General features: G+C 31.3%; 1 protein-coding gene across 6 annotated transcripts in view; it reads left to right on the forward strand.

The window, feature by feature from the left end:
• LOC143255309 (fasciclin-2-like) overlaps positions 1-9,491 on the forward strand; it is a 132,624-nt gene extending 123,133 nt beyond the window's left edge. For 2 of the 6 annotated variants that reach the window (XM_076510768.1, XM_076510769.1), the window contains 3 exons: positions 253-481; positions 998-1,057; positions 7,525-9,491. In XM_076510768.1, coding sequence (XP_076366883.1) covers positions 253-481; positions 998-1,057; positions 7,525-7,618 — 383 coding nt within the window. In that variant the 3' untranslated portion in view covers positions 7,619-9,491. Of the gene's footprint in view, positions 1-252; positions 482-997; positions 1,058-7,524 lie in introns of those variants that run through there. The other 4 variants (XM_076510770.1, XM_076510771.1, XR_013030536.1 and 1 more) reach the window with 2 other exon arrangements.
• The last annotated feature ends 4,727 nt before the right edge of the window (positions 9,492-14,218 follow it).

A 14,218-nucleotide genomic window follows, 5' to 3' on the forward strand; every position in this document is an offset into this window, starting at 1 on the left:
CATTTGACTACAAATATTTCAAGACTTTTTTCATTGTACACATTCTCATGTCTAGGTATCTAATCATTACAAACTTATAAGAACTATCTTTAATCTGATTTTAGTAATGTTTTTAATATATTACTTTTGAAATGTGTAACTGAATTTAAACTTAATTCAAAAATTAGTTAGAGTAAAATACCATCAGTGTCATGCATGAGGTGAAAATTTTCATAATTTCACTAAACTACTTTATTTTTCATGATGAAATAGGAATTGGACATGGTGAAAAGCAAGAAGCAATCTCAGAACAAGCAGGAATCTCTACTACTGCTATAATAATCATAGTGGTTGTGTTCATAGTCCTGATATGCATTGTTATTGACTTAGTTGCGTACTTCCGATACCAGTGGGGTGTTTTTTATTTCTTCAGAAGTATGTGTGGAAAGCCAGTAAATGAAAAAAATAAAAGTGCTGCTAAGGCTGAAGGTGGTAAGGCAAGGTAAGTGTTGAAAGGAAACATTTTTTATGACAAATATAGTAATGTAAATTAAAATGAGACAAATCATTAAAATATAGATTTAAAACTGTTATCAAGCTTGAAACAGCATGTGTCTGTAACATTTTTCTAAGGCTTTTCAGAGATATAGAATTATCCTATTGAACACTGCAAGTATGCATTTCTCTTCCATGCCTCATCAGATCAAGTGTAGGTACAAAATATTGTAACCACAACATAGTTGCATTTTAAACACACATTATAACCCCTTAAATGTTGAGCTTTAAGATCTAATCTATCTACTAGACAAATGGAAAATATGAAACAAAATAAAGTTGGTTTCAAGAAGTAATACAGTTATGCTAACAGTCTTAAAAACATTTTATCTGTGTCTTTTAGGATTTGTGTCAAAATCACTCTCCACTCCAAGATTTCAGTGGCTCTAATAAATGTTGGCCACCATTTTATGTGTGGTTGTTGTTATTGTGTTTTGTCTTATGCCTTCTGTGTGTCTCACAGCAAAATTGAAGAAGAAAATGAAGAAAAACCAAAATTGGAGGTGGACAATCCAGCATTTGAGTAAGGATTCCCAACTTTAAGGAAACTATTTCTAACCATCCAGAGTTTCACCAAATTAACCCTTTCCTAATCTGCATACAATATATTTTGCATAAACACTTTTTTTTTTTGCTGGCTTTCATTATTCACTGTTAGTTTTGAGTTCAATTTGTAAAATCATATGATTTGTATAAATTAAATGTTTTTATTAGTAGTAGAAGTATGTGTTTCTTTTTACTTAATAAGTCAAGATTTTCAATTATATCACAAAGCACATTAGGACTAGATCATTCAGTTTTTCCTCTGACATTTCATAGAGAAATCATAGGAAACTTGTCATATCTTTTATATTCAGTCATTTTTATGTACAAATTGTAATGTAAATGTATTTTATTTACACTTTTCAGTTTTGTTTTTAGAGCATTAGTAATAAAAATAAATATTTAAAATGTGGTAATGTATATCTCTCTTAAAATTTATCCTCTCTTTTTTTGACAAAAGTTAGATATAATTGTTTTTTTTATATACATCATCTACAAACTCTTTACCTGTATGATAAGCTGACATGATTCAGCATGTGCATCATACCTGTTACTGGTAAAATATTAGTCCACTTGTTAACAGCTTCATAACATTTCTCCATGTCATACGTGTATCATACTCACTCAGTTATATTTTGACCAATTTTTTTCTTTGCACTTCACAGTGTTCTTAGTTTTTAGGCTTTGCTGTGCTATTTGATTAGGACATTTTCATTTAGCTAAAATAATTTATATAAGCATTTTGTTTTCTTTTTTGAGTTAAAGCCATTTTTTTGTCTGCTTAAGGGTGAGCCTTCTAGTTTCTTTGGAAACTTGCAAGTCAATGCAACTGATTTTCATTTTTATTTAACAGTTGAGTTCAATATATATACTCTAACCATATTTAAATTTTCTCCTATTCTGAGCTCTTTTATTGGGATTTTTCTCCAGTTTTCTGTTTAATTTCTTGTTTATATTTTTTATATTATCCCATTTTAGTTTTGTTGTAATTCTACATCATAATCTTTTCAAAAACCCATTTTCATACATTATTGATAAATTTTTTCCTGCATTTATTCTCCTTGAATCCTATTGTATCCCTCTTATAAAGATTAATTAATAAGTGATCAGTTCTTTGAGAGTTTATTAATAACACTACTTTTTCATTAAAAGTGCACATTTTTATACAATTTTAAGAATGTTGTAGATATTTGTTCTCCTCTTGCATGTAACATTTAATACCATTCAGTTTGTGCAATAAGTTGTGGGATTTGATAAACATCTAGTTTTGCACCTAAAAATTACAGTTGTATATTTCATTTATTTTTCTGATGTGTTAAAATAAATATCACCTTTAATCAATTAGTTAGTACTAGGGGTGCACGTATAGCAATCATAGTAGTGGATACAATATGTATCTTGATACAGATATTTTACCAACAGTTTGTTACAAAGTTTGACAGTCTTATTTGTAGTTTATTAATACACTGCTGGCCAAAATCTTAAGGCCAATGAACATAAAGAAAAAAATATGCATTTTGCATTGTTAGACTCGACCACTTATTTTAGTAGAGCTTTGAAGGATGAAAATAAGAAAAGGGAAAATAAAAATAAAAAAACTTTTATAGCATTTAATAGGGAAAATCTGAACACTATGAAATTAGCCTAAATACTAGCTGGTCAAAAGTTTAAGACCATACTGAAATGAAGTGTTAATCAGTAAACACACAATGAAATTTAGTCATTTGTGATCAAGCATTAGCATTGTCAACATCTCCCACTGACATCTCCTGTGTTACATAGGGTAAAAACATGGCAAAGGCTGAAAAGTTAAAAGAGTTTGAACATGGCATAATTGTCGAGCTTCAAAAACAAGGTCTCTCTCAACGTGCCATTGCTGGTGAGATTGGGTGTAGTAAAACTGCTGTTGCAAATTTCTTAAAAGACCCTGAGGGGTACAAAATGAGAATTTCAAGTGTTTGGCCCAAGAAAATTTCACTGGCATTCAGTAGGAGGATTCGACGTGTTGTCTGGCAAGACACCAGCTGATCATCGAACCAGATTAAGGCCCTTATGGATGCAGAATGCAGCTCAAAAACAATAAGACGGCATCTATGAGAGAAAGGCTTTAAAAACCGTAAATGTCTTCAAAGGCCAAGCCTCCTTCCATACCACAAAACAGCTCGGTTAAACTTTGCTGAGAAGCACCAAACATAGGATGTAGAAAAATGGAAGACGGTTTTTGTTCTCTGATGGAAAAAATTTAACCTGGATGGTCCAGATGGCTTCCAACGTTACTGGCAGGATAAGGATATCCCATCGGAAACATTTTCTACACAACACAGTGGAAGAGGTTCCATCATGATCTGGGGTGCTTTCTCCTTTCGTGGAACAATGGAGCTTCAGGTTATACAGGGACATCAAACAGCAGCATGTTGGAGAGAGCATCCTTATTGACTGAAGGCCCTCGCTTGTGTGGAAATGACTGGATCTTTCTGCAGGACAACACTGCAATCTACAATGCCTGCAGGACAAAAGACTTTTTCATGGCAAATAACATGATTCTTTTGGACCATCCAGCATGTTCGCCCGAACTGAACCCTATTGAAAATGTTTGGGGGTGGATGGCAAGGGAAGTCTATAGAAATGGACGTCAATTCCAAACAGTGCATGATCTTCGTGAAGCTATCTTCACCACTTGGAATAACATTTCAGCTAGCCTTCTCCAAACGCTTATATTGACTATGCCAAAGTGAATGTTTGCAGTTCTTCGCAGTGACGACCATGCAACTCACTACTGAAACTTCTTGTTGGGCATTTCCTACCCTGTTCAGGACTTCTTTTTGATATGATCTTAAACTTTTGACCAGTTAGTATTTAAGCTAATTTCATAGTGTTCACATTTTTTCTATTAAATGCTAAAAAAGTTTTCTATTTTTATTTTCCCTTTTCTCATTTTCATCTTTCGAAACTCTACTCAAATAAGTGGTTGAGTCCAACAATGCAAAATGCATGTTTTTTCTTTATGTTCATTGGCTTTAAGATTTTGGCCAGCAGTGAGTGTGTGTGTATTGCTAACACTGTCTTATTTAAGTACTTAACACCCTTCAGTGCTTTTTTTTTAATTCTCAGGTTTGGTCAACTAAATAATTGGCAAGAGAATTAAAATAAAAGTTAATATCTATCTATTTTGTGGTTGTTAATTTTTATATTCCTTTGCATGTAATGTTTTTGATAAAAGTGAAGTCAACTGAATATTCATCGTCCTTTATTGAATCATTAATCTTAGTAAAAATACTTTGTCAGAAATTTTGAATTTTCTGTATTAAAAAAAGTATAATATTTACTGAAAGCTTGCCAAATTTCATGAAGATACATAAATTGTGCAGTATCCAATGATATATTGATACAATTGTATCACAACTTCATGATAATATACTCATATTGTATTTTTGTATTACCACATACTTTATTACTATACATATATTCTCTTATACACCACTTAATTTCTTTTGCATCTGATCTTTGTTACTGTTACCCTTTTTCTTGCCAGTATTTCCATGTAGGAACAGAACATATTGTTGCTTTCAGGTGTTTTGTTTTCACAATTTGAGATTATTTATTGGTATAATTCTAATTATTAAAGAGCAGTGTCTCTTGTTCTAAGCTTTTATCAGAATTGCTGAATGATTGTTAAAGTTATGAGCCTACAAATTTTTTTAAAGGTTTTGCTTGCTTATTTCATAACTGATATATTTTTTATAAAAAAAAGAGCATTAAAATGTTGTATATTCATTATAAAAAGGCATTTTATGCACATACTACTTATAGCAGGCAAACTTAATTGATGAAAAAGAAGTTGTTGTAAGTCACAGTTTTCCAACATGAGAATGTAGGAATTTGGGTTTATGGCCTAAAAGGTTGTTTACAGAAATGATACCAAACAGATGTAACTGTATGGTCTTACAAGATAATTTATTTTTAGTATAAATTTATGTGTGCATTATATTCAGAGTGCGAATCATTAGGTTACATATGTGATACTTCAAGATAAAACGGTTTTAGGTTTGAAATGTTACCAATTATAATCATAGAAGAAAAACTATGGTACAGTAAATAAGTCCAAGGGCTTTTTAATACATTGGTGTTAATGTTAGCATGTCTTACACAAGAGAAAAAAAAAATCTGCATTCCAAACTTTAAAATAATAGTTTTAACTTAATGTTGATTACTTTTCAGTTTGAGACTGTGTGACTTAGTTGGTTGTTTATTAATTTCCATTAGTTACAAGTCAAAAGCAGCACAATTATGAACTCATTAATATGTGTACTAAATTTGAAAAGTTTTAAAGTAATTTTAGTATTGTGGTATCTTTAGTTTCTAGAACTGTTTTGCAGAAAAACATCTCACAAACTAAACTATCATTAGAACTTGTGTAAAAATACTTTGCAAATTATCTTCTCGAGTTACAACCATGAACTAAACTGCAATAGTACAGTGCAAAAATATATTGCACCTCAAATTTAATATGTAATTTAACTAGGTTGTGTGCCAGTTAAAATTAAAAATTCTGAAAAAGAGCTAAATTAAAAATAAATATAACTAATAAAAATAAAAAATAACTAATTTTCAACAGTGTCACTTGATGGATAAGTTACAATTAGTTCATGTATGAATTTATGATTTAACATTGTTTCTTTGACATGTAAACTTCTTTCATTGCAGTTGGATAGAATTTTAAACATAGATGAATCAAGTACCGTGTCAATCTTGAACAGCATAATTTTGTGTACTTAGATTTATCATAACAAATTGCATATTCTTGGATACATCTTTTGAACCTAGTGTGTGATAATACATTTATAGCTGCATATAGAAAATTCCTGTTCATAAACATTTGATGTTATTAGAGACAATTGTCTGTCCTCAAATGCAAGTTTTTCATTCTACATTTTAGTCTAAAAATCACACATATTTATTAGTGGATGAGGTTCATCCAAAAACTTTCTTATTTGTTTCTTTAATAACATTACATAGATCTGAAATTGTGGTTTTCAGTGCACTATCAACAATTTATAGGTTACACCAAGAAAATGTTTGTAAATCTAATTCCAACTTTTTTTAATCATAAAAAAGGCTGTTGCACAAAATCATGTTGTTTGCTTTCTCTTCAGATAAAATAATTGTACCAACTTGGCAATAGAGAGATAAAATGAGTCTCATCAGTTGATAAGATGATACCCAGCAGAAATCAGAGAGTGCTTTAGTTAATTATGTTTATTTTCTGATGGCAGTTAACAGATAAGTCTCCTATAAGGGTACAAACTTCTGCCTCTCTCTAGTGTTAAAAAAACTCAAAGTTTTCAGTTATATGCAAGATACATTTATTTCTAAAATATTACTGTAAATCTATTACTGGATCTTCTGTTCTTTAATACCTGTCTTTGGTACTTTTATGCAAACAATTGGTTTGAAAGGAAGGATTCGTATTAATTTCAATTTATCTGATATTGAGATTTCAAAACTAAATATGAAGCCCAGTTATCATTTAAGTCACCATTTTTCACTGAACTATACTAGTTTTAGGGAATTACACCCATTATTTTAACATAATGGTGCACATAATTACCTCTTTGCTTGTTTTCTGTTTATGATTACAATCATATGATTGTTATATTTTTTGGCAGTGTTATGTGTCTATAAAAAGCCTTAATATATCTGACCTCTTAATCCTGTCCTACTTTTTCTGTAATGAACTATAATGTATGCTTTCTATATGCATATTTTCATTCATATGATTCATAATAAAGTAGAAACATTTCATACATCAGATCTTATAGCATAAAATGCTTTGGCTAGCGGAGCATTACATTAGGTAACGTGGAATATAACATAAAAATAAGTTTGATAATTTAAATCACATTTTTTACTGGTTTATTTTGCAAATAGAGTTTTTACTATGCCTCTATTTGTATGTTACTGCCTGCAAGGCCTTTTATTTAGCACCATCTTTTTTAAACATACAGTCTTAGTTTAAGTGGTATTAATATCAGTGTGATAATAAGTCAAGAGCGTAGAATGCCTTAAATTATGCATATGACATTTATTAGTAATGTGTGTATAATATAATGTAATGATAGGATGTATGATAGTTGATGCTTTATCATTATTTACTAATCCAAGCATATTATGGCAATGTAACGTGATTAGATTTAAATTATTGTCTGTCTTATTTTGGTGTTTTATCACATATACTGAATGTTTTAAGAAAAATAATGTTGCCTTGAAGTCATTTAAAATATTTTTATATTAATAATTTGTAAGGAAAACGTTTTATGATTTTTCTGTTAAGTTTTCTTCATATAAATAATTTGAAATTGTATATGTGACAGTAAATTCATTAGTTGTTTCATTGTGTATTTCCAGTTTTCATATCAGTAATGCATTATTTGTTTTATTTTTCCACAGGGGCAAAGATAATAAAGGAGAAGTTTTGGACGTAAAGAGCAAATCACCCAAGGGATCCAAAACTAGTCTTGAAGCTAAAGACAGCACTCTCTAATCCTCTTTACTGAGTTGAAGTGGCAGATCATATGTTCTACTTTTTCTTTAAAGAACATTTTAACAAATGCTTCCAATTCTGTCTTCGAATCTGTGGCTACTTGTTGCAAATTTTGGTTATTTTTTCTTCTACTATTATTGTGTAAAATACTTTGTCAATAAAGCTAAGGCCTGCAGTGTCAGAGAATAGATGCCCTTGAACAAATCCAAAACAAATGTATAAACGATACAAGATCAGTGAAAAAAAAGATTGTACATCTTAAGTATTGATGAACTGGTTTTACTAGAATGTTAAAAATAACACTTCATGTGTAAAATACCATATGAGTAAAGATGAGTCTTATTGAGTCAGAGAAAAGAAGTTCATGAACTGTATAAAATTCATGAAAGAAATATTGTACAACTGAATATATAATAACATTTCTTTTATTAGATTGTTAAAAATTAGCTTTACATGTTTTGTTTTGGTGCTTTCATAGCACCATCATCAAGAATGGAATACAACAGGAAGATAAACCTTTTATATTGAATCATACATGTGACCTGAGGATTATCAAACTACATATCAACTGAGAAAAGGGAGGGATTAGCAAGTTTAACCAGTTTTAGACCTTCATTTGTATGTAAAGCTGTTTATGTCTAGTTTAATATCATTTCTATACATTCACAATGATTTCTACCAAGTTGTGTTCTTTTATCCTGAATTTGTTTGTTTAATAATTTTCATAAATATTGAATTTGTCCAAATCAATTAGTTCATTCTTTGTTTATACTATTTTTCCAAGTCACACAATAACAAAATGATTGAACTGGTTAGTTTGTAAGTATAAAATTAACTTGGTTAAGAAATGAATGGCTCACTCACACTTGCAGTTATGTAAATGTGATTTGTCTGCAATGTTGTGTTCCACTCTTGATAATGTTGCTGTAGTGTAGAGTCTGTTTTCAACATTCTAATAAAAGATGTATATATGCATAAACTTGTACTGTTTTTCATGGAACTTGCACAAGAGCCACCATTTTGTTTAATATAAGACCAGTTCCTTTGAATATTCTGTGTCAGATTGTAGCTATTGTTGATTAGAGGAAGTTTCATATTCTTCTTGATGTGAACTTATTGAGGTTTGAAATTATTTATCTGTTAAATATGAAGATTTGTTGTTGATATGAAGGTACAAGATCTATATTTGTCATATTGATTGTAGTTAAAACTATTTTATCAGATGATAAATAACTCCTCTTTTAAGTTATCAGAGCCCAGAAGACATGTAGTGATTGTTATATAACGTGAACAAAAAAGATATGCTCATCCCCATTTGTCTATTTTTTTCATTCCATGTTCTACTTACAACAATGATGTATAAATGTAGTTTCCTGGGATCCTCCCTTCTTTGTATATTAAGTATTTTACTATTTATGTAACTTATTTTGGGTGATAAGTTTGTACATGAGGTTGATAAAAGTTAGAAAGTTTTGAACAAGCTTATTTTGAATTTTTAAAAAAGCAAGTTTTATACATATCCTGCAGTCTGTATCCATTGTAACATGTATAACAGCAAATATATATTATTCAGTTTCACTGCCTCTTGAATACTTATAAAACTTCTAATGTACTCACTTTGTATTAGAAAATATAGTAAAGCAGCTGAGCTGTTTTCTTCAAAGATCTGATACCCCAATTTATGACCCAGAAGATTAATGTTTACTTTAAAATAGTCAACTATGGCAGTGACTGAACTTAAACGTACAATAGGTTGTATTACTGACTGCTACATCACAGTTTCAAAAGAATAGATATTTATATGTATGTTGAATAGACTTACCATTATCTTTTAATGTACTTGTATAATGGGAATAAAGGTGTTCGTAGACAACAGGATTAAAGTTCTTTTTTTTTTGCAGTATTTTTTATCGTCACTCGTTGTTATAAAATATTTTTAGCACATCACTTATAATTGGTTTTAAAAAGTCTGCCTTTCTATTTTGTGTCTTCAACATTAATGAAGCTTGTTATTTTATGTGATACATGATAGAAAATATTGTATGAAACACCACAGAGTAAGTTAGTGAACAAAATAATTTGTGAGGTCATTAGCATCATCTTAAAAAAATAGCCCATGAAATCTCACTAGCGATCTTGCTGCAAATGTACTATTTTTATATAATGCTGTGCACTGGCTAAGAATGTTTAACAGGCCCATTTTACTTTATGTAATTCATTTTATTTATTGTTTATATTACCAGTTTTACTTTACTTATATGTAAGATCTTAAACTATGTTTGCAAGTAATGTGTAATTTTCTGTAAATGTAAACTATTGATTTACAATTTCACTTTCTTTCAATAATGTGAAATGATGTAAAAATGATTATGGTGAACCTTCATGAAAGTCAGGCCAGACTTATAATACTTAACTATAATTTTAACTAAGTTTGATAAAACTTTGATCATTGGAAACTGTAACAATCATACCAATGTGGTTGGTATTTGGTGGTAAAACTGGAACCAACTAAATATCACTAATAGGTTGACCAAAAAATGAATATAGGAAAAGAAAGACTTAAGATTAAAATCATTAGTATGCAGTCATGAAACATGTTGATGCTTAACAATAACATTGAAGAGTTTCAGTGTAATATTCAAATACTCTATCTGCAGGTGCAAAAATAAGACATAACATTGGTAAACCACAGACTACAAGCCTGCGTTTACCACACTGTTAATTTACAGTTAAGTGTTGTATTACCTGGATCAGTCCCGTTGCACCAAACATGCTCGTTCTTTCAATCGTGGGAGCGTTATAATGTTACGGTCAATCCCACTATTTGTTGGTAAAAGAGTTAGCGGTGGGTGGTGATGACTATCTGCCTTCCCTCTAGTCTTACACTGCTAAATTAGGGACGGCTAGCGCAGATAGCCCTCATGTGGTTTTGCCCAAATTATAGTTTAATTGAACATCTAACTCCTACTGACTTGCATAAACCTGTGTACCACATTTTATTTTGGTAGTATCCAAACCCCAGTAAAGTGATAACAAAGAATTTATGGCCAAGTTAGTATAAGCTTTGTAGAATGAACCTTGTGCTATTATAATGTTAAGTGATGAAGATTAATGCAAATTCATAACAACTTTTATCACGATCACAAGGATGTTAATTAATTACATACACCCTGAACATTTTGAAAAATATAATTAAATAAAGATGCGTTCTAATTCTAGTTGTATAAAGGAAAGTATATAACTTTCAGTTGATGTATCATGAGCTAGGAATTACTACTATAAGAGAGTTTTGCATAATGATGTTTTGATGATATACTACCATTAGTATAAAAACTTTAGGGTTACGTGTCATCAACAGTAAAAAAAAAATGTCATTGCAAGTACTTTATTTCTTGTTTTTCATATCTATTATTTCCTTATTATAAAAGTAATTAAAATGTGAAAAGTGGAAATTTCTCGAGTTAAATTGGCTAAAGTAAATAATAAATTTTCACAGGGTGCGCGTACGAGCTGCTTGTAAATAATATGGTTCAGTCAAATGATTTACAATGAAGTGAATAGCATTTAAAGACAATTCGATAGGCAATAAAATAAAATATAAGTATAAATAGATGTATACTGTTACAAGTTGAAAGCTATTTTGGGATAAACAAGTATAGTTTCATCTTGAAATTTTAAGTTATTAGAAAGGTAAAAGGGGTAACTTTCTTGTGGGGGTTACGACGTCGATTGAATTGACTAACCTCATATAGAGTTAGGGCAGAGAAAATAATAGATAAAATATAAAGTTTATCGAAAAAAGTTTGAAATTTAGTTACGAAGCTTTAAAGATTACGCAAAAGAAAATTGAAATTTTCGAGAAAAATAGTATTTTTAATCTTAACGTGGAAATCACTTTGAACTCAGAAAAAAGTGTGTGTGTGTATATATACACCCAGACGAATCTTTTTTTTTTCTGTGTGCGAAGGATTTATTGTATGGAAATTATACGGGTACAAAATATTTACAAGGTCGTTCAATTTAAAGTAGACCCAGCATGGCTAGGTGGTTAGGGTGCTTGACTCGTAATCTGAGGGTCGCGAGTTCGAATCCCCGTCACACCAAACATACCCCTTCTCTCGCAATCATGATACAAGAGCCAAACCAAAACTACTTATTCATTGGCTGCAGATGGAGTCGGTAAATCGACAGCCTCTTCTCGTGTATATATGCATACATTCTTGTCGTTGATCCATCATCAAAGAACTGACTCCCTTTTTTTTCTGATAGCACTTGATAATCATTAATCAATCGCACCTATCACCCATACTATGGCGTCTCCAAGCTGTCACGGAATTTCACAGATCCGTCTTGCTAATGACGTCTTCATGGTTTCTCGTACCCCTTTCTGACCTTGATAGTGTCAGTTTTATCGCAGTATAAATATTCCAGCAGAAAATGTCTTACACATTCTCCTGCTAAACAAGCGTCGTTATTTAGCTATTTTTTAATATCTTCGTGCATATACTTCAGATTTACCATAAATATTCGGTCTGGCATGGCCAGGTGGTTAAGGCACTCGACTCGTAATCCGAGGGTCACGAGTTTGAATCCCCGTCATACCAAACATGCTCGCCCTTTCAGCCGTGGGGCGTTATAAAGTGTCGGTCAATTCCACTATTCTTTGGTAAAAGAGTAGCCCAAGAGTCGGCGGTGGGTGGTGATGACTGGTTGCTTTCTCTAGTTTTACACTGCTAAATTAGGTACGGGTAGCGCAGATAGCCCTCGAGTTTTCACGAAATTTAAAACAAACCACAAATATTCAATATTTGAAGCATTCTGTATGCCCAAAATGCTTCAGTTTCAAGTCACATAACCTGAAATTTTACAAGGCCATTCCAGCTGACATTTTCTGTTCGTGACAGAATATGTTGTGAATACGATGCTTACTAAAATAAATAGGTTTGCTGAACAGTTCTTGGAATTAAAAAACTAAAAGCAGTGTCTGCAACTGATGCATCTGAAATTAATTTTTTTTTTTTGCATTTTCATCACGGGTTTGGTTTGTTTTGAATTTCGAGCAAAGCTACACGAGGGATACATGCGTTAACCGTCCCTAATTTTGCAGTGTAAAACTAGAGGGAAGACAGTAGTCATCACCGCCAACTCTTGGGCTACTCTACCAACGAATTGTGGGAGTGACCGTGACATTATAACGCCCCCACGGCTGAAAGGGCGAGCATTTTTGGTGTGACGGGGATTCGAACTTTTAACCACCTGGCCACGCCAGGTCTTCATCACGGGCATCGTGAAAAGAAAAAGAAAAAAGCATCGATAAAGGATTACTGATCAAATGATCCAGTGCTGGCTACTTCGCTTGTCAATATCATTATTCCACGTTACTATTAAAAATTTTCGCTAAGATTTTGGCGTGTTAACAATAATGAATGTGGGTTGGCGTATAAATTTAAATTGATGCAGTAGTAAACGTAGATTAAAAAAAGAATAACCCTGATATTAAAACTTAAGACGTGTCCTTCCAATATATAAAATGTAATAGAATGAAAATGCAGATGAATTTTATTTTGATCCAGTGTGAGCTATGCTTGTAGCATAATAAATGCAATAAAAATTGAAATATCGTTCATGATATCTGTCCAAACAAGTAATGCAGTTTTATCTAATGAATGAACACTGAATTGATAGCACAGATGCATAAAAAATGGTAAACAAAGAAAGCAAATATAGCTTTTTTATTACTTGATATTTAATAAATAACCTCGGAAACTTGTTTGAACTGACCAATGATACTAAAGACTTCTGGACAGTTATCAAGACCCATATAAGAGCAGAATCAAATCTTTGTTGCAGATAATGGTACTGGAGTTTCTAAGACATGAGATTTTCCAAACTTTATATTATGTATATTATAAGAAAATTGGAAGAAGGTTATTCTAGCTGAATTTTTACGGAGATGATATACCCATTAATGTGCAGCTAAAAATAAAATAATCTGTGCCAGAGAAAGATCTGAGAGAAAATTGTTAGATCTTCATTTTAGTTAATAACCATCTATGATATTACAAGAACTTTACCAGAAATTAGCATCAATAATTGTTTCTTCCTGGTTATAATTCGATACCTCTTTGCAAAATGGATTGAAGCTTATTCACTGGCAAAATTTTCAGCTCATGAGGTTGTTGATGCATTGCGTGAAAAGTTGATAACTTACAATACTTTGAACCAGATATTTTAACTTTTGAATCATCTATTCCTTTTCCAATCACCAGTAGTCCAGTTTTTGTACTATTTTTAGCAAATTTCATTCTCTTCACAATATATAAAAATCAAGGTAAAGGTTTTTTTTAAGTACTAAACGACCAAATATTCCATTCTCTTTGAGACTTTTTAATACTATAGGTCTGGACATTTTTCTTTCATCTGATAGTACTTGGTTGTTTACCTGATGCTTGAGATCAGTGGCAGTCTTCCTTCTGTTCCGAAGGTTTCATAAAGAAAGATGCATAACATCAGTATAATCGAGTTTCAATGTTCTGCCTCTTCTTTTAATATTTTCAAATTTACCTGTCTCAGTTTTACGATCTAGGGTGTACTTGACAG

The sequence above is a fragment of the Tachypleus tridentatus genome, chromosome 7, assembly GCF_004210375.1.
Source record: "Tachypleus tridentatus isolate NWPU-2018 chromosome 7, ASM421037v1, whole genome shotgun sequence".
NCBI classification, from domain to species: Eukaryota; Metazoa; Arthropoda; class Merostomata; order Xiphosura; family Limulidae; genus Tachypleus; species Tachypleus tridentatus.